Consider the following 21724-nt stretch of genomic DNA (forward strand, 5'->3'; position numbering starts at 1 on the left):
CAGATTTCACCCCTAACTAGAACACTATGGATCTGGAGTCACCATAGAAAAATCAGTGTAGTTATTTCAGATTTACACCAGTTTACCTGAAAGCTAGTGTTAGCCTCATGTTGCCTGAACTTCTCAAAACTTCTACTAGTGTTATGACATTATAGTGCAATGCAGTCAGGCTCTTAAAAAAACTCTATTTACAAGAATTCAATACAATACTCACTTTACAGGTCGAATTCTAGTTTTACTGAGATGAATTTTGATTACCAATTACTTCATGCAAAAAAAGTTTTAACTATGATAAATGAAATGAAAGAACAGTAAGTAGCACTAAATTATAATACTATTGTATGCTTACTGAATGTTCAGATCACTACATTATTATAAAATGCTTATATTATGGTATTGCCTACAGGTCCCAACTGAGAATACAGCCACATTGTGCTAAACACAACATACACACAGTAAGAGAAAGTACCAGTCCTAAAAAGCTACCAATTCAGACAAGAAACATGATCTGAGAGATTACAGGTGATATTTTACAAGTAAAAAACTGAGGCACAGAGATTAACTTCTTTACTCGAGGTCACACACAGGAAGCTCTACTGAAGAGCTGAGGACTCAAGTGCCTTAAATCACAAGAACATCCTTTCACTCTAAAAGTAAAAACTTTAACCTATTTTGTTCTTCTTTCAGCAACTCTTTCAAATTAGAATTGGCAGTTTCAAATTCTTCAACAACTGATGCATGCAAAGCCCTGGTTTCTGTAAGTTCCTCCATTTGTGCTTCTTTTTCTCCAGTGACTTCAATTAAGGTTTTCATTGCAGTCCGTAATTCAGTTTCTAAACTCTTCTGAGCAGTCTAAATAGAAATAAATAAAATTTATTGTAAATATGTTGTAGCAAGCAACTACAATTCAGGGTTTAGATGGAAAAGCACTGATAATTGCTTGCACACACTATTCATTTACCTTATACTGTATTTTGATTTGTTTAAAAAAATAGAGCCAGTCATACCTCTGTTTTTTGCAACAAAACTTTAGCTTCTTCCAGTTCTCCCATCAAATGTTTCTGTTTGTTCTGTGATTCTTTTAACAATTCTTTTTGTTGTTCTAAATGACAATTATTACAGATGAGATATACACTAATATTTCAAAACTGTCATGCACTAAACATGATATTTGACTGTACTACTCTATAATAATTTGTACAATATACTCCAGTTAAATAATGGATCTCTCTCAACTATTTAGAAGAGAGACATGAGACAGCACTGCATACATACAACTTTTCATTATATAAATATAAAATACATTGAGTACTTAATATATATTTTATTTATAACATTTAATTAAATGTATCTATCCTAGCTAGGCACAGTCTGGTACAAAAACACTTTTAAAAAAAACCCAACACCTTACAAGCCTCCCCACATTTTTACAAGTGGTCCAGAAATTATATGATTTTATTGGTGTCTCAATCTTCTTGTTTTCTCATTAGTCTGTCTATATCCATTTGCTGTCTCTTGTTTTCTATTTAGATGATGAACTTTTAGGGGCAGGTATTATCTTTTCTTCTATTTGTACAGCACCATAGCACAAGGTACTCATCCATAACCTGGGGCTCTCAATAATAATAAACAATTGTAGACCTGGTCCTAGAGATTAAAGTTTGAACATATCATTATGGTTAATGGTTTGTCCATTAGAGTGTCACTGATCTATAAGCACCAGACCCTGGTTAAAGAGACTGTGAATTAAAGCACCAGTCAGGTAGTTACAGCTTTGAGATTCCTTAGCACTGAGAAGCAGACGAACAATGCCAAGGCTCAATTTTCCAGACCACATAGTGTCAGTGAGTATTGTTCAACTAAGGATTTCACAAGTATAAAGTGACGAGGCCAGGGGAGGGGATACAGGCGCTATTTCAGGAGGGCAGAGAGGCTACAACACTGCCTACTGGGACGATGCTTGCTCTTCTCCTTCCCTTACAATAATATATTCCTCTCACTCCCAGCTGGTGGGGATGAGGGCAGAAGAGTTTGTGATGCAAGCTGTGTACTCTCTCCTTGCTCCATGATCAAAGAAGGGGAAGAAGAGCAAGCAGCATTCCAGTATATGCAGGTGGAACCTGCTCCCCACCCCCAAATGGCACCCGTGGGGGGAAAATGACACAGGATACATTTAAAAGCAGCTGGGTTCTTTTGTAATGAGATCCCCAAAAGGTGAGTCGGGGGGCAAGAAAACTGTTGCTTAGGACTGGAATAGGATACTTTACTGGAAGTTTCTACAAAAAGATAGCTGCTTATCTGATGTGTTACCAACTGCATTCAAGGAAATAGCACTTGTGCATATTTTGTAAACAAATCACATAACTAAATACCCAATTCCACATCAGCCAATTTCTGCTTCAAAAAGAAGAAAGTGATCTATAAGTCCCAAAATTCCACCAGTACCCAGCAATACAACACCACCACCACGAGCAGTCTAGCTTTTCTCTCTCCCTATTACAAATAATGCTATTTGGAATATAGCAATTAAAATTCTTACTTGTTGCTTCTTCTAAATCAATAATCTTATCCCTTGATTCCTGCAACTGAAGCTTGGTGTCTCTTATTTTATTATCTTTTTCACCACTTTGCACAGTCAGAATTGATAGCTAATGAAGTAAAGAGCTATTACAATACATAAATAACAAGATCTAGAAAAGTCTACTAACTTTATATTATTTTCCATTGAATAATTGTTGAAAAATGAATACTGCTCAAGAAAAAATAGGGAGGCATTAACTAAATGTCCAAAATAGAAGGAACAGCAATCTGGAGGCAGGAGAGCTGCCAAAACTAGAGTGTGAGTTCCAACACAATGGAGGTGTAGATCAGGGCTACTCTACACGTGGCCCATGGGCCGCATGCGGCCTGCGGCCTATTTGTTTGTGGCCCATGGTGAAGTTTGGGTTTGCGTGGGATTCAACACATGACCCGCAGGTGGGATCCTTTGAACATGGCCTCTACTTCTTTGCGAAAAGAAAGGAGTGAGGGGTGCAAGCTCTGTGAGTGGGCTTACCGCAAGAGGCTCTGGGAGGGGGCTCCAGGCTGAGGCACTGTTGAGGTGTAGGATGAGGTGAAAAGGAGGCGCTGACTCTGGAAGGGGACTCTAGATTGAAGCACACTTTTGGGGTATAGGTGTGGGTCTTGGCTCAGAGGGCGGTCAGGGCTGGGTCAAGGGTGCAGGAGGGGGCACAAAATGTAGACACTCAGCACAAACAGCTCCTGACTGGCAGTGCATCAGGGTTCGGAGAGGCTGACTGCAAGGTCCAAGTTTGTCTCTGTGCTCCTTGGAGAAGGGGAACAGCTTGTCTCTGTGCTCTGCCCCCCAGCACTGTCTTAACAGCTCTCATTATGGGAGTTATGGGAACAGACAGCTTGCAGAAAGTTGCTGTCCCCTTCACCCCAACAGGAACACAGAGACAAGTTTGCTGCAGTCCTGGACTTCAATGGTCCGGAGAGCACGATCAACTGGCTGAAGCTCTAGGATCAACCAGTCAATCGCGATCGATAAGTTGGTGACTCCTGCTCTAATCAAGCTCTCGTCTAATTTGTTTCTTGATCCTTTTTCCCAGCATCAGCATCATTGTCCTTCCCCATCTCTTCTTCACCAGAACATGTGAAATGAACATTACTCAAATATGAGGACTGTCAGAACTTAGTGTTTCTTTTATGGTATTTGTTGGGACAAATAATAATGGCATATAACTCCCATTAACATTTTAATTCAAATAATGCAAAGCAATAAGAACACAATTTAAATATCACTGATAATTTTTCATCCTTCAAAAAGTACAAAATCTTTTACAGACAACAAAGCACCTTCTAAAGAACTATTTTGGTTTTTCTGCACTACAACTAAATTAGTCAGAAACAACAGAAATCAGTCAAAATTAGTCGACATTTTTGCTCCACATAATGAGAATTGTACTTCCAAATAAAAATATATAAATTTGAGATTACATTAAACAAACCTGCTTTTCCTTGACACTTATTTCCATTTTGTATTCCTTTTCAAGCTGTTCTACTTTTTCTGCTGCTTCTTTTACTTCAGAAATAAAATAATGTAAATTCTTAATACTTAAACTAAATACATTCCAAAAAATTAAATGCAACTGTCATTTTAAAATGTATGTATATTCATATAGCTTTTTTTAAAAAATAGATTTACTGCCAAGGTTATATTTGAAGCAATGAACTATTCATAGAGAAGATTTTTTGCAATATTTCTTCACACTTATTCCAATATTATGTAAGATGGGAAGCAATGAGATTACCACATATAGAAATAATGCAAGACTAGGCACTTAATAGTATAAATAAGTAAATAATGAGCCAAATTATTGCTGGCATAAACCAGTTCTCCTCCATCACATACCAGGAAGGCAATTACAAAAAATAAGCAGTGCCATTTTGGTCTGGGCTCCATAAGAATAACAGTGTTCATATGATATTTATGATAACAGGTGCTAATACAAACCCCCTAAAATTGAAGTAAAACAAGGATACATCTAACAGGAAAATAAATGAATGCAGTGTTGCTGTAGCCATGTTGGTCCCACGATATTATCTTTTGTTGGCCTAACTGCTGTTGGTGAGAGAAAGACGATTTTTAGAACTACATAGTGCATTTTCCTAACCTGAAGAGAGCTAAATGTCCCAACAACAACTATGTGGGTGAAGAGAGACAATCATTATGCTCTCAAATGGATTCTCAGAAAAATGATAAAATACCATATCACAGAACAGGAAAGGACCTTGAAAAGTCATCTAGTCCAGCCCCCTTCATTCATAGCAGGATTAAGTATTATCTGTTCTAGACTATTCCTGACAAATGTTTGGCTAGAACTTCTAGGTGAAAGCTGTTCACAAAGCAATCAGTTTGTATCTAACCTATCAGTCCTCATCCTCAACAGAAACCTGCATAATACCTTCAAAAGACAAACCTCAGAGCTTAAATTCACAATGTTGCTAGTAGGGATATGAAAGTGCACATGGTTAACAGATGAGCCTGGGCTCATAGAATCATAGAATACTAGGACTGGAAGGGACCTCAAGAGGTCATCGAGTCCCGTTCCCTGTCCTCATGGCAGGACCAAATACTATCGACCATCCCTGATAGACATTTATCTAACCTACTCTTAAATATCTCCAGAGATGGAGATTCCACAACCTCCCTGGGCAATTTATTCCAGTGGTTGACTATCCTGACAGTTAGGAACTTTTTCCTAATGTCAAACCTAAACCTCCCATGCTGCACTTTAAGCCCATTGCTTCTTGTTCTATCCTCAGAGGCCAAGATGAACACGTTTTCTCCCTCCTTCTTATGACACCCTTTTAGATACCTGAAAACTGCTATCATGTCCCCTCTCAGTCTTCTCTTTTCTAAACTAAACAAACCCAATTCTTTCAGCCTTTCTTCATAGGTCATGTTCTCTAGACCTTTAATCATTCTTGTTGCTCTTCTCTGGACCCTCTCCAATTTTTCCATATCCTTGAAATGTGGTACCCAGAATGGACACAATACTCCAACTGAGGCCTAACCAGCACAGAGTAGAGCGGAAGAATGACTTCTCGTGTCTTGCTCACAACACACCTGTTAATGCATCCCAGAATCATGTTTGCTTTTTTTGCAACAGCATCACACTGCTGACTCATATTCAGCTTGTGGTTCACTGTAACTCCTAGATCCCTTTCTGCCGTACTCCTTCCTAGACAGTCGCTTCCCATTCTGTATGTGTGAAACTGATTGTTCCTTCCTATGTGGAGCACTTTGCATTTGTTTTTGTTAAACTTCATCCTGTTTACCTCAGACCATTTCTCCAATTTGTCCAGATCATTTCAATTATGACCCTATCCTCCAAAGCAGCAGTCACAACCCCTCCCAGCTTGGTTTCATCTGCAAACTTAATAAGCGTACTTTCTATGCCAATATCTAAATCGTTGATGAAGATATTGAACAGAGCCAGTCCCAAAACAGACCCCTGCAGAACCCCACTTGTTATGCCTTTCCAGCAGGATTGTGAACCATTAATAACTACTCTCTGAATACGGTTATCCACCCAGTTATGCACCCACCTTATAGTAGCCTAAGTTGTATTTGCCTAGTTTATTGATAAGAATATCATGCAAGACCATATCAAACACCTTACTAAAGTCTAGGTATACCACATCCACTGCTTCTCCCTTATCCACAAGATTTGTTATCTGTCAACTTTCATGGTTATGTGCAATCTACCACCTGCTGCCTCAGAGGCAGCAGCATGGGGAGGCAGGCAGGAGCTGGTACACGTGGGAAGCCAGCTTTTAAGCTGGGAGCTGCCTGGCTGCTCCCCAACTACTGCTTCTGATACAGAAGCAGCAGTGTGGGGGGGGAGGATAGTTACGCAGGAGCCTATCTACCCAGGGAACTGGTTTAAAAGCCGGCTCCCTACATACCAACTCCCAGGGAGCTACCTGAGAAGTTTTCAGCAGTTATACATTTACCTAAATAAACACATTTTAACATCTCTAGTTGCCAGATACCAAAATTCATGGACTGAACAGAGACATCAGATTTATGGCCTAATACAACCATCTGTAACTTACTTAGCCCCTATCCCTCAATGATTGGGGGGAGGGTATTAACAGACCATTTTATCTTCCATGGTCCCTTGATATGTGTTCTAACTTCTTAAGCTAAACAATCCATCACTGATGTTATTTAACTCAGACTCCACGGCTGCATCTAGACTGGCATGATTTTCTGCAAATGCTTTTAACGGAAAAGTTTTTCCTTTAAAAGCATTTGCAGAAAAGAGCGTCTAGATTGGCACGGATGCTTTTGCGCAAAAGCACTTTTTGCGGAAAAGCGTCCGTGCCAATCTAGACGCGGTTTTGTGCAAGAAAGCCCCGATCGCCTTTTTTGCCATCTGGGCTTTTTTGCGCAAAACAGTTTTTACCTGTCTATACTGGTCCTCTTGCACAAAAACATTTGCGCAAGAGGGCTTTTTCCCAAGCAGGAGCATCATATTGTCAGTGTTCTTGCGCAAATACTCTTACATTAGATCATCAGTGTGCTTGCGCAAATTTAAGCAGCCAGTGTCAAGTTCTTTCCAGTCTAGATGCAGCCCACAAGTACAGACCTAAAGAGGATTTCTGTGTGGTTTGAAAGCTTCTCTCTCTCATCAACAGAATAAAAGATATTATCTCATGCACTCTCTCTCTCTAGTGAATAAATGTTATTTTTCAAGCTTTTAGAGTATTACACATATAAAGGTTCCAAATCTACTCCCACTAAAAAAGTGGTTTTCAAACTACGGGTCACAACTTTGTACTGGGTCATAGAAAGTCAGGCACTGGGTCTTGTTGCTACAGTGGTATCAGGGGATAAGTGGAAGTGCTAAAGCACACTACCTGCCTGTCCTGGTACAGAAGTGGCTGGCAGCAGGCCTGGCTCCTAGACGAGAGAAGAAGAGTGTGTTCAGGACTCCACGCACTGCCCCAAGCACTAGCTCCACACTCTCACTGGCTGGGAACCTGCTTTTGGGGTGCAACATGATCTGTGGTGCCAGGAAGCCTGCCTTACCACCACTGTTGTACCACCGACTAGGAGCCATTCAAAGTAAGCCTGTCCTGCCCCAGGCCTGATGCCTCGAAAGCCAGGGACCCCTCCCCCCCTTACACTCCAAAGCTCTCATCCTCAGCTCCATCCCAGAGCCCACACTCTAGTCAAATTATGTTGGGTCATGGGCATCAATTTTCTTCAACTGGGACATAAGAAAAAAAAAGTTTGAAAACCACTGAACTTAATCAATTGGAGTTTTGCTATTGACTTGAATAGGAATAATATTAAGCCAAATGAGTACAAAGAATGGATAAAAAGTCCCATCTAAGTCTGTAAGTGTAAAAACCTACGAGCAGTTCTGTGGTCCTTAGAGACTAAAAAAATGTGTAAGTCGTAAGCTTAAGGGCAAAAACCTATTTCATCAGATGCATGCAGTGGAAACTATATACAGACAGGCATAAATATACTAGTATGTTATAAGAAGGGAGTTAACACTATAAGGTGAAAAGAAGTTACTCACCTTAGTGCAGTAACGACTGTTCTTTGAGATGTATCCCTCTCGTGAGTGTTCCACTGTAGGTGTTGGGTTCGTCCCATTGCTGCAGATCGGAGATTTTTCATAGCAGTGTTCGGCTAGACCGCACATGCATGGTCGGTGCCTTGCAGCATTCGCGCTCTTTTGCACATGTGCATAGTCCAGCTCCCGCCAGTTCCTTGAATCCACCCCGAGAGCTGAAAAACAATGAGAAACTCCAAAGCAGGGAGCAGGGCGGATAGTGGAGCACCCACGGGGACACACATCTCAAAGAACAGTTGTTACTGCACCAAGGTGAGTAACTTCCTTTTCTTCTTTGAGTGATGTTCCTGTGGGTGCTCCCCTGTAGGTGACTGTGTAGCAGTACCCAGAAAGACCGGAAGGAGGGTCTTAGAGTCACAATTTAAATGTTGATGATAGTAGTGCTGATGCCAGCGAAGTGTCTGCAGCCAGTTGGTGTTGGATTGTGTGATGTCTCACAAAGGTATCATGGGATGACCACATGGCTGCACGGCAAATGTCCCTAAGGGACACATCCCTGAGAAAAGCAACTGAGGCTGCTACTGCTCTTGTGGAGTGAGCCTTTGGTTGAGCAGGAAGTAGTGTGTGACATTACAGAGTAACAGGTAATGATGAAAGAAGTGATGAGTTTTGCGACTCACTGAGATGAGATGAGATGGCTTCGCCCTTAGATCAGTCCACAAGCAAGAGTATTAGACGGTCTGTTTTACAGAATGGCTTAGTTCTTTCTATATAAAAGGCAAGCACCCTACTAACGTCAAGGGAGTGAAGAGTTGTCTCCTGGGAAGACGCATGCAGTTTAGGATAAAAGGAGGGTAGGATGACTGGTTCATTGATGTGAACTTGGAGCAGACCTTGGGAATAAAGGCTGGGTGGGGTCTTAGGACTACCCCATCTTTATTAAAGACTAGGTATGGTGGTACTGCCATCAGAGCTGCCATCTCGCTGACTCTGCAGGCAGATGTTATAGCAATGAGGAAGACCATTTTTAGAGTCAAGATTTGAAGTGAAGTGGTGGGCAGAAGCTCAAATGGTGGTCTAGTTAAAGTTTCAAGCACCAGATCTAAATTCCATGGTGGAGGAACAGGCCTTCAAGGAGAATTAAGGTTAGTGAGTCCGTTTAGGAATCTCTTGGCAGTAGGGTGGGCAAACACTGAGGTGCCATCTATCGAATGCCTAAAGGCAGAGATTGCTACAAGATGCACTTTCAGGGAAGCTAATGCCAATCCGGTCTGCTTCAGGTAAAATATATAGTCTAAGGTTGGGTGCAGAAGGGATGTATTCGGTTCTGTGTGGTATCCTGAGCACCAGGATGCGAATCTTCGCCATTTGGAAAGGTAAGTAGTTAGAGTACTTTGCCTTCTAGTGTGCATTAGGATCTCTTTGACATGCATCGAGCAAAGGTCCTCGGATACATTGAATCAATTAGGAGCCAGGTTGTCAGCTTCAGGGTATGAGGCTGGGGGTGTAGTAAGGCTCCTTGTTTCTGGGTGAGGTCTGTCAGGTTGGGGAGAGGGTATGGAGGGTACGGAGATATTTGTTGAAGGAAGGGGAACCAATACTGAAGAGTCCAGGTGGGCGCCACTAATATCAGGTTGGCCACATTCACCTTAGTCTTCTCTGGGAATCTGGGTATTAGCATGCAGGGGGGAAAACACATAAAGGAGCGGTCCCCTCCAGATGAGAAGAAAGGCATGGCCTAGGGATCCAGGACCTATGTCTGCTATGGAGCAATAGTGACAACATTTCTTGTTGCAGTAGATAGCAAAAAGATATATGAGGGGAAACTCCCAGCGTTGGAAGACATGGTGAAGGACATCGTCGCAAAGCTCCCACTTGTGATCTGGTGCAAAGTGTCTGCTCAAGGAGTCTGCAGTAATGTTGCTGACACCAGGTAAGTACGATGCTACTAGTGATGTCGTTCCGAATGCACCAATTCCACAGGCAAATGGCTTCTGCACATAGGGATTGGGATCATGCACCACCCTGACAATGATATAATACATCGTGGCGATGCTGTCTGTGAGAATTCTGACCGTGGCGTTGTGAATGTAGTCGCAGACGTATTTGCAAGCACTGAAGAAAGCCCTGAGTTCCAGAAAGTTTATATGAAGGGATGCTTCATCTGGTGACCATCAGCTCTGGACCAGCATACCATCCATGTGAGCTCCCCAACCTATGAGGGAGGCATCTGTGGTGATGTGGAGTGAAGGCTGTGGTTGGTGAAAGGGTACTCCGGACAGGAGGTTCTGCGAATCTGTCCACAATTTGAGGGATTTGCGAATGTCGGTTGGAGGAGTCACCATTCTGTGAATGTGGTGCTTTGCAGGAGCATAGACAGATGCTGTCCAGTGCTGCAGGCTGTGAAAGTGCAGGTGCACATGTTGGATTATGCATGTAGTCACTGCCATAGGGTCCATAAGTCTTAGGCAAGTAAGTACTGAAAATGCTCTGTGCCTACCATGAAATAAAGGAGTGTTCTATGGGCAGGATGGATGGTAATGTGGAAATAGGTATCTTGGAGGTTGAGGGCAGCAAACCAGTCTCCATTGTCTAATGCAGGGATTACTGATGCAAGAGCGACGGTTCTGAAACGCTGCTTGCGGAGGTAACAATTGAGCTTCCGCAGATCTAGAATGGGTCTCCACCCACCTGTCTTTTTGCACATGAGGAAATAGCAAGAGTAAAATCCCTTCCCTTTGAACTCGTCCGGCACCTTCTCCACTGCTCCTATGGAAAGATGATTGACTTCTTCCCGTAGCAAGAGCTCATGAGAGGGGTCCATGAAGAGGGACGGGGAAGGTGGTGGGAGAGATAGGAAGGGCATGGGATATCTCAATGCGACTATTTCCAGAACCCAGCGGTCAGTCATAATCGCAGACGATCGGTGGTAAAATGGCCTCAGGCGGAAATGGAATGTTGGTGAGTTGTGATGCTGCTGTTTGTCAACTGAAAGAAGTGTAATGCCCTCGACTAAAGAATCAAATCCGTTTCGCGGCCGGCTGGTTCTGCATGCGGTTATTCTGGTTTCAAAGTTGTTGCGGTCGCTGGTGAGAATGCAGGTGATCAAAGGCGCACGCATTGTTGCTGCTGTCTGTTATGTGGGTAGTCGTACTGTCTCCGGTATAGGAAGCAGCATTTCCATCTGTACGGGGGAGTGTACATACCCAAAGTACGTAATGTAGTATGTGAATTCTTACTCGAGGGGAGGACCTCATCTGTCTTTTCAGCAAATAGTTTGTGTTTGTTGAAAGGTAAATCTTCAACTGTATTCTGTAGGTCCCTAGGTACTCCCACAGTTTGGAGCCAGGATATCCTTCTCATTACGATTGCTGTGGCTGTTGATTGAGCAGCTGTGTCTGTAACATCCATTGCTATCTGGAGGCCTGTCCTAGCAGATACATAGCCTTCCTCGACGATTGACTTCAGTATTGGCCTCTTGGATTCTGGAAGGTGATCCATGAGGGTTGTCAATTTAGTATAATTATTGAAATTGTGGTTCAATAAAAGCACTGAGTAATTAGCTACCCGAAGTAGTAATATAGCAGAGGCATATACTTTTCATCCAAATAAATCGAGGCGCTTCCTATCTTTGTCCGCAGTAGCATTCTTATATTGGGGCGTTTTGGATCTATGATGTGCTGCATCGACAACCACCGAATTGGGTTGCAGATGGGTAAACAAGAATTCCATGCCCTTAGACAGAACAAAGTATTTCGTATCCCCCCCATTTATCCATTGGTGGTGCAGTAGCCAAGGTCTGCCAAATTTCCTCCGCTGCCTCTACAATAACCTCATCCAGGGGAATCACTATCTTGGAACGGTGAGCAGGTTTGGAGGTTCTTAAGGAGCCAGTACTGTTTTCCTTGTTCTTCTGCCAATTGGATCTCCTGACTTGCTGCCATCCTCTTAAACAGGTCTTGAAACTGTTTAAGATCATCCAGAGGAGACATCTCCGGGAATAACAGCCTCAATGGGGGAAAAGGAAGACTGATCTGTGGAGGAGCTGTCAGGTGGTTGCTCCTCCCTATCTGAGACTTGTCCCTCCTCAGGCTCAGAATGATGTAGCTGAGGGGATGATGGCTGCGGAGGGGGGTGGCATTGAGGCAAGGCCGAGACTGGTGGTTATCTAGGTGACATTCAACCACACAGGGACCATCCTCTAGAGAAGGCGATCGGTGACATCAGTGGAAAGAGTAGTGATGAGATCCACGATGGTAATGGTCGTAGTGATAGTGTGGTCTACCTGGGGATGACCGTCTGGAAGAATGCGAGTGCCTATAATCTTCCCAGTAGGCAGTATGTGGAGATACTGGAGAATGAATGTTTCTAAGCTGCTCTAGAACATTGGTTCCCAAACTGGAGGGCATGAAGAAATTTCAAGGGGGGGGTGCAAGGTGACCCAGTCCCCCCCCATCGTTCCCCCACTTGCCCATGGCCCCACTTGCACCCTGCTCTTACCTCCTACCCAGATACCACCAGCATTCTGCCCCTGCCTCCTAACCAGACACCCATCAGCACCCTACTCCTGCCCCCTCCCTCCTGGCCAAACACCTACCCCCAGCTTATACCTGTACCCTATTTTCCACCCAGATTTTGCACCCCATCACTATCCCACTCACTGGCACACTGGATCCCCTGTACTGCACACTAGAACCCTCAATTTTTAGCTCCACCTCCAAGTGTAGAGAGGATCCACAAATTCCACTTACCCTGGTACCCCAGAAGAGTTTATCTGGCCTGAGGCCGTGAACCCTCTCCCCATGGGGCGGGGGTACCATGGGAGGGGAGGTGTTTCAGTTAGGGCCACATCAATGAGGGGTGGATTTTTTTTTTTGCATCTCACGTGTGTGGTCCCTGACTGATTTTTCCCTGACCCAAAACAGGTTCCCCACCCCTCCCATAAAGAAAGACAATGCTGAAACATTTGTATTGGACATATTTTATTTAAAAATGAAGCCTGGCCAACAAGCCCCAATTGGGGCCAACCCCCCATCTGGCTGCAGCATCATAACACTCCTGCATCCCCACCCCCCCCACACACACACACCCTGAGACTATCATACACTAGAACCCCCTGTCCTGAGCACCTCTCATCCCCAGTCTTCTGCCACAACACTACTGAACAATCAACACACTGCAAATCTGCGTCCTGTGCCCATCATACTCCTAACCCCCCTGCCCTGAGCCTCTTCTGCACCCTCATGTCCACAAACCTGTGGTTTGCTCAGCACCCCAACCCTCCATCTGACCAACACTCTCGAACCTGGAGCCCCCTCCCTGAGCCAGCAGCCCCTTCTCCACCTCCTCCTACACCCAAATTCCCTCCCAGAGTTTGCACCTTTCACCCCTTCCCCCACCCAAATCCCTCATTTCAAACCTAGGATTCTCCACCTTGTGAAGGATGCTGCTGCATTTTCTTCAAATTAAATTTATTTCTGCTATTTCTTATGTTAAATTACATTTTTATTAAATTTTTGTGACAAGAAAAACTGTTCTTATTTTTAATTTTAAATTACTAATTGAATTTTTTGTTAAAAGGGGGGGTTGGATGATGGTAAAGAAGAGGTGGGGAAGTGTGAGGGTTTCTCAAAAATCAAAAAGGGGGCATGATGCTGAAAAGTTTGGGAACCACTGCTCTAGTAGATGCTAGTGGGTAGACTGAAATGAGTCTAGAATAGTAATAAGAGCACCGTATGGGTTCTGCGGTAGATTCAGATGGTACCCTGCAGTGTGGGGAAACGAGGTGAGCCATTCTGCTTGAGTGGTCACCTATGCAATACCTGAGATACCGGAGCCGCAAGGGGTGGTGACTGTTCCGGAGAAAAAGTTGGCGAAATAGAGCATGGGGTAGGGCTCCATGGTCTATCCGTCTTACATGAGGCCTTCTTGTGGATCGGGACCCGTTCGGATCTTTCCAGTGCCAGTGGTGTCTCACACAGTGCTGGGGCTGTCGGTGCCGATGGAGGGGTCGGTGCCGTCCTTGCGACCGAAGCCGCCGGTGCCGAGATCTCTCAGTTCTGTCCGGTGCCGTGATGCCTGCACCATAGAAGGCACTTTCATTGTTTTGGAGGCTGGAACCGTCTTGGAATGAGAAGAGGCGGTGCCGGATGTGCTTGGCTTGTCCCCAATGCTCACCATGCTCCAAGAAAGGGATGGCAGGGAGCACGTTGGTGACACCTTGGTTCTTTTGGGCAGAGCGGAGGCTGGTGAAAAAGCTCTCCATTTTTGGGGAACAGACGGTTCTGAAGCAGCCATGGACTCCGTGTCCAATGGCTGGAGCGCCTTATCAAACAGAATCATTCTGAGGTGCATTTCTCTATCCCAACATGCCCTTGCCATTAATGTGGAACAGTGAGGGTATTTCTGTGGGACGTGAGCCTCGCCTAGACACCGGATACAACACAAATGGCCATCTGAGGCAGACATGGCTTCATAACATGTCGCACTTTTTAAAATTTGGTGAACCAGGCATGATGAGTCATAGTCTTTTCTTTTTCTCTCTTTTCCCCCATCCCCTTTCAGCCTGAAGGGTGAGAGCAACAGGATGTTGCATACCTAATCTAACTAACTATATACAGAAGGAAAAAAAAACTTTAAAAAACCAACCCGTAATATGGTGTTTCTAACTAACGAAGTTTGGAACTAATTCACAAAGGATTAATACTGTGACTGGAATCAGTTGAGGAGAGATAGTTTACTCTATCCCCAGTTGGGGGCAACTGGAAGGAATTGGCAGGAGCCAGACTGCGCGCATGTGCAAAAGAGCTCGAACACCGCAAGGCACTGACCACATGTGCACAGTCCAGCCGAACACCGCTATGAAAAATCTCCGATCTGCGGTGCCGGGATGAGCCCGACACCTACAGTGGAGCACCCACGGGGACATCACTCAAAGAAGAACCAGAGACAGAAAGAGAGAGAGAGAGAGAGAGAGTGTGTCTGACTAAGTGCCACTGTATGCATCTGACAAAGTAGGTTTTTGCACACAAAAGCTTATGACCTATGAATGTTAGTCTAAGGGCCACAAGACTGCTCCTTGTTTTTAAAGAATGGAGGAGTTTCTCTTCTGTGCCCATTTTTAGAACCCCGTTGACCTTTTCCAGGAATTGCCGCCATGTCGTGGGACCAAGTTATGCTGTAATAAGAGCATCTGCTCCCCTTATTACTACATAAGCATGTCCTATAAACATGCTGAACAATGTGCCTATAATTCATTGGTTCTAATAAATCCTATCATTCCTGACAAAGGTGTATGTTATGAGATCTCCAAGGATCTAGAGAATACATTATGCATATTGTAAAAGCAGAATTCTCACATTTAAAACACATTTCCAATCTGGAGTTCTCTGCTTGCACACGAAGTTCCTCAAAGGCCAATATCATTCTCTAAAAAAATTTAAAAATATCAACAAATGTTCATAGTTAATAACTTATAATGAAAAAGTAATGTATACACCATTTAAAAATATGCATTATTCTAAGCCAATGTTTCTAAATTAAAAAGTACTTTGTTAAAAGAGAGTTACAGTTATAAACAGACAGCTATTAATTTAAATCAGTTACTTCAATTTCCAGTTTTTAAAATAATTCCATACTTTAGAGCAGGGACCAAATTTTTGGTACATATTTGTACAGTGCTTAACAAAATGTATCCCTGGTGCACAATATGGAGTGCCTAAGTGCTAATAGAGCACAAGTAATAACTAAAAGTCATAAGTTAAAAAGAGTAACATTTAACTTAACTATTTTAATATCAAATGTTATACGCCAAGATAAAAATGCCTCTCCATTCTCACTGACAAATATTCAAATTCTCACTATCTCCCCAATGAACTTCAGAAAAAAAGAAAAAAGGCAGGGGGGAATGGCAAATGAACTTTGCAAGACTCTACCAAGGGCCTTACAATTACTTTGTTTAAAATGCCAAAAGTCCAGACAAAAATGGTGTAAAAATCGTAAGATCTTCCTCTTATCCCTAATCTTTTCTCCACCTATTCATGTTCCTCCACAAAATATATTAAGGCTTTGTCTATGCTACCACTTAGGTCTATACAAATTAGTTGCCCAGGGTTGTGAAAAAGCTACCCCTCTAAGCAATGCAAGTTACATCAAATTAAAATGGCAGCTATATCATGCTATGTTGTGGGGAGACTCTCTCCCACCAACATAGCCTCCGCCATTGGTTCACGTGGAGTAATTATGCTGATGGGAGAGTGCATAGCACAGTAGTGTAAACTAGTCTTAAGAATAAATTTTTGTTCTACTTAGTATGATTTCTGTACTTAAAACTGGCGTATATTTTCAATTTTCATGATACAATTGTATTGCACCTTATGTTTGTAAGTATGTTCATTTTCAAATACAGCTCTTCACGTTAAAAAACCACCACCAACCCAACAGATTTCTTACAACCGGGCTACTTAACACATGGCACGCTGCCTGTTTGTTTGCAGCCTGCGGTGCAGTTTGGGTTTACATAGGGTTCAACACACAATCAGCAAGTGAGATCCTTTGAATATGGTCTCCATTGGGAACACGCTGGTGAGTCAATATAATGGTCTTCTGTTGCTATGCATTTTAGTAGTTAAATTCCTGGACTGTCGTTGCTCATTAAAAGTGTTGTCGTATGAGTGGAAATTGGGTAAATATTGCATGGGGCTGGACTTGATGACCTTCTGAGGTCTCTTCCAGTTCTATGATTCTATGATTCAGCAGAACTGACTTACATGGGGCCTGTGTGTTGTGTAGTCTTGCCTTAATCTTTGCATTCATGCCCGTCAGTGTGAAAGAAGCTATTCGCATATATATTTGCATGTACATGCACCCACACCGAAGTTGCGGCTCTCAGCATGTGCTGTGAGTATCACTGTGGCCCCCGGGGCTTCCAAAGTTGAGTAGCCGTCTTACAATTATGTTTTTACTAGAAGACTTACCCAGCACCTTCAGGGCACACTGCTGGCAGTGTGGGGGATGCAGGAGTCAGGAAGGACCTTGGGGGGGCTTAGGGCAGGAGGCCAAGGACATGGGAGGGTGCAAGAGTCAGGCTGGAATGTTGAAGAGAGAGCCAGGGCAGAGAAGATGCAGTAGTCAGAGCAGGGGTTTGGGAGAAAGAGGAACTCAGGGGAAGGAGAGTTCAGAGGAGGGGATGGCAATTGCCTTTGGTGTCACCCATCCGGTTGGCTTCTCCCTAGGGATGGCCAGGGCAGCAGAGACCGCACATTCCACCCTCTGGCTTCTCCCTCTCCCCACTCCCACTCCAGGTGTAAAAGGACTCTCCCTCATCACCCCCCCCCCACACACACACTTTGGTGCTGTAGCCAAGGATAGGAGGGTATTTGGACCAGAGGGGCCACTTACCCAGTCAGGTAGCCAACAAGATGGCAAGCCCCAGTCCCAGCCAGCCATTCTCTTGGTGGTGCGACTACCTCTAGTGGTTACTCTGCAATATAGCTGTCCCTCACAATCACTGTCCCCAATGGTCACTCTGCAATATAGTGTTGCTCCTCTCTGCCCCTTCCCTCTCTTTCCATGTTGTAATGGACAGCAGGAGTACAGATCAGCACCCAGAGATGAAGGGATTAAACTCAGATAGCTAGAAAAGCTGTTGGCCAGGAGAACCAGTCAAGATAAAGGGATGAAATTTGAATTGGCCATATAGATTCCTTGCCTGCTTTCTTTGTATGAGAGAGAAAAAACAAGGAGTTGAGAGACATAGAATGATTTAAACTCAGACAGGACTACCATGTCTCCAAGGAATTTGGGGCATGGGAGTGGACTGAACAAAGTGAAAATTGGAAGTAAGGAAGTGGAAAAGTCAATCTAGTCACATTCAGGGTAATTTTTCTTTAGTTTGTGGTTTGGTTTGAACTGCTCTATGTGAATTTACGCCTCCTCTCCCCATTTACCATTAGCACTGTGCCCAGAGACTTTTCTCAGTATTTTAATTTGTTTTCCTTAGGTGCTCTGTAACATCTAGCAGCCAAGTATGCTTTAATCAAGTTTATCTTTTGTTTTGTAATTTTAAAAAAAATCACTTTAAGGTGATTTGATTCTTGTGTACTGGAGAGTGTCTGTCTATATGGTTATGCATGCCTCAGACTGACAGGTCAACTACTAGGGACTGCAGCTTGTTTTCCTCTTTTCAAGCTCTTTTGAGGCAAAAGAGCTTGGGGTACTCCTGGGAGTGGGTTCAATTGTTCATCCCTGGTTTTTAGGATCAAAATCACTTTATGGTGGCAACGATCCCCCAAAATGTGTATATTGTGATTCTGGAGGAGAAGGTTTTAGTACCAGTGCCTGCAGAGGCAAAGGTTTTGTTTTTTTTTTTCTTTTGAGTTCTTTGCGGGGCCCCCATCTTCTGCACTCAGAGTGCCAGAGTGGGGAAAAGCCCTGACACATTATGGAAAACACTCCCATTCCAGGCACTTCCCATTTCCTGGCACAACCAAACCCTGACCTTGCTTTAAGTTAGGAAAAGAGGAAGTTGCATACCAAATTGGGTGATCCTAGCTCTTACCATTAAGGAGGAATTCTTGAACAGACTCAGATGGACGGACAGACAGATATATAGATAGATCATCAAGATTTGGGCCCTCATTTCCAGTAGCTGTCCATGTGACAATGGCAGTGAATAATGGGAGACCATGGGAACTTGTTTTAGTTTTATGAATAATCCATGTATTCAGTTTTACTTTGTATTGCTACCCACTAGGTACAAAGAGATTAATTTCTCCCTGGCACAGAGAAGTGAGACATAAGTAGATGTCATCCTTGAGGGATGACAGGAGACTCAATGACTGAAAATTAACTTTTATCTGACTGGGAGACAAGTTAGGTTGCATCTATAAGGGTACAAATACAACAGTTTAAGTTTTGTCGCTGCCTGGAGAGAAAGGCAGGGCCTGGGAGAGAGAGACTAAGATAGATTCAAGAACGCCATGAAATTGTGCAGCTTTTTTCTGCTAATATAGACTATTTTCCATGCTGACCTAAGGACTCTCAAATGCTGTATTTAAACTGACTAATACTGGCTTGTTCTTAAACGGCTATCCTCTGTCACTGCAAATACTGGTTACGTTACTCCCTGAAGCAGTTAGCATTTCTAAAAGGAGCCTGAACTTGTTCAGATTTGCTGCAGAGCCACAGAGAAAAATCAAAAGTACTGGAGCCTAAAAGTCTAGTTTAGGAGCTATAGAACTATAGATCACATCCTTTTAAAAATACTTTGCTTGGCAAAAATAGGGATATTCCAAATATAAAGGCAGGGGCTGTAAAGATTCAGGGGGTTGCATCCTCACTTTCAACAGACCTACAAGGTTTGGGGGAGCAAGGAGCCCGGGTCTGATACAATCCATTGTTGTCACCAATGAAAACAGATAAAAGCAAGCATCTCACTAGTCCTAACTTTCTAAGATTCACAGGAATTCCTATTGGAATACCCAAGGCCTGGAGCCATCTGACTTGCTCATACCCATTACTTTCACCAGGAAGGACCCCAGGCAGGGCCGTCTGACCAACTAAGCAGACTCTTTCGTACTGCTGCAATAGACCCCATTATTATCTTTCTTTTGCAATCTGCATCCAGTTTTGTTCCTAGTTCCACTCTGCTCTTGTCCTGTGCCCGACCTGACCCCTATCTTGCTCCTACCCAAGTTCCTCAGTTCCTGCCTTGTTCCTGCTCTGTGCCTGATTCTTGCCTCATTCCTGCCACTATGTCTTGTTCAGACCATCATCCCTATCAATCCTGTCTCTGACCCCTAGATTGATTTTTGGCTTCAGACTCTGACCGGACCCCCAACTACCCATCTCAGTCCCTTCCATTAGTCCAGACCATCTACATCCCAGTTCCTAGCAGCGGCACTGAACCTCCTGTAGATGAATGACAAATGTGTTTTGTATTTAAGAATCTCAGCATTCATATCAACTCAATTCAGCTGTTGAAATTCAGAGTTGTTTTGAAATAGTTTACAATTAGTCACTTACCTCAATATTATTATTAAGTGTCACATATAGATGTCTGGTTTCTTCTCTTTCATGTTCATCTGCCAATGTAAAAATACATTGAACAAAATTTTACTTTTAAAATTGTGTACTAGGGATATTAAATATCAGTTAATAGTCAATTAACTCCAAGAATTTGTATTGGTTACCAATCAGAGGCAGCAGCACAGGGTACCAGGTGGGAGTTGGTCCGCTAGTGGAGCCAGTTTAAAAACCGTCTCCCCTCACAGACTGGCCGCCTGTTGCCCCATGCCGCTGCCTCTGATACAGAGGGGTAAGCAGCAGCCCCTGTCTCGGGGGGAGGGAGGTGGGCTGAGCTCCCGGACACAGCACGAGCTGGAACTGAGCCAGGCTACCTACCTGCCTGGCTCCTAATACACTTTAAATGCAGAGCCGCAGCACAGGTAGGTCCCAGATCTGGTGCAAACCAGGACTGAGCTGGGCTGCTGGCCAGCCTGCTTTAAAAAAAAAAAAAAAAAAAAAAAAAAAAAAGAGGGGGGTAGGTGGAAAACGCATGTAGTCTATAACATTAACGGATAAGCTTTGCATTACTACATCCCTAATGTATACCATAAGCAATAAAAATATACAACATGGGCAACAAGAGTTACCTAAGCATTTCATCACACAGTACATTTATATAGATATGCGGATATAGCTTTTTCTTGTCATTTTACCAAAATGTCTGCAAAAATATTGTTGGAAAATTATTATGCAAGGCAGAAAAAAATATATATATTCTCTATTTAAATATCATTCCAGATCAAGTTACATCTTTTCATTCTGAATCCCACTTCTTCCAGACAGAAAAGCAGGCTAGATGTAAATCTAGGATCAAATTGTATAACCGTATTATTTTTATTATTATAACAAATTCTGATACATCAATAAGCAGCAACAGCGGGACTAAAGATGAGTCGATAGTTCCATTGTTTCATTGAGATCACTTGAAGAATAAGGAGGTCAAGTGATATGGTCCCAGAATTACACATGCTAGGGCCACATACAACTGCATGTTTCTGAATCACTCAAATTTTTTAAACGTATATAAAAGATTCATTAGCTGGCCAATTTCCAATAGCCATTATGGCAAAAATGGGTCTTGAGCAATTTGAGGGGGCACTGATTTTAAAGATAAATTCTGTAAAGGTGTTCCACATGTAAGAGAGCACAGAGAAAGTGTGATATCACGTGGAAAAAGCAGCCAAATGGACTATCAAGGCAAACATCATAGATAGAGACAAAGGAATATGGAGCTGATGAATGACAAAAACAAATAACTAAGATGAAGCTATGAAAGGCCTCCAAGATGAAAACAAAACATTTGAATTTGATACAGTGGAAATCAGGATCAGAAGAGAGATCCAAAGGGATCTGTGAAATAGTGCAACAGGAAAAGAAAATTATATTGGCAGCTTCGTTTTGTATGGACTAAAGAGGGATGATGTCAATGCCTTTGAAAAAGGTTTCAAAGCCAGGAAACAACTGTTACAAATCTTCTACATCTTGCACTTAAGACTTTCACCCCTGAAGCTGACAATGTCGTTGCTCCTCAGACCACAATTCTCACGAAAGATAATGGT

General features: G+C 43.1%; 1 protein-coding gene across 5 annotated transcripts in view; it reads right to left on the reverse strand.

Annotated features, from left to right (window-relative positions):
* Positions 1–21724, reverse strand: part of SYCP1 (synaptonemal complex protein 1) — a 108047-nt gene that overhangs the window by 75597 nt on the left and 10726 nt on the right. For all 5 annotated transcript variants that reach the window (XM_075910539.2, XM_075910538.2, XM_089773713.1 and 2 more), the window contains exons 7-12: positions 20124–20182; positions 15458–15527; positions 4011–4084; positions 2540–2648; positions 1008–1102; positions 668–852 (exon numbers count right to left, since the gene is read on the reverse strand). In XM_075910539.2, the coding sequence (XP_075766654.1) occupies positions 668–852; positions 1008–1102; positions 2540–2648; positions 4011–4084; positions 15458–15527; positions 20124–20182 (592 nt within the window). The remainder of the gene's footprint in view (positions 1–667; positions 853–1007; positions 1103–2539; positions 2649–4010; positions 4085–15457; positions 15528–20123; positions 20183–21724) is intronic.

Source organism: Pelodiscus sinensis, chromosome 27 (genome assembly GCF_052426305.1).
Source record: "Pelodiscus sinensis isolate ZL-2025 chromosome 27, ASM5242630v1, whole genome shotgun sequence".
Classification (NCBI taxonomy): Eukaryota; Metazoa; Chordata; order Testudines; family Trionychidae; genus Pelodiscus; species Pelodiscus sinensis.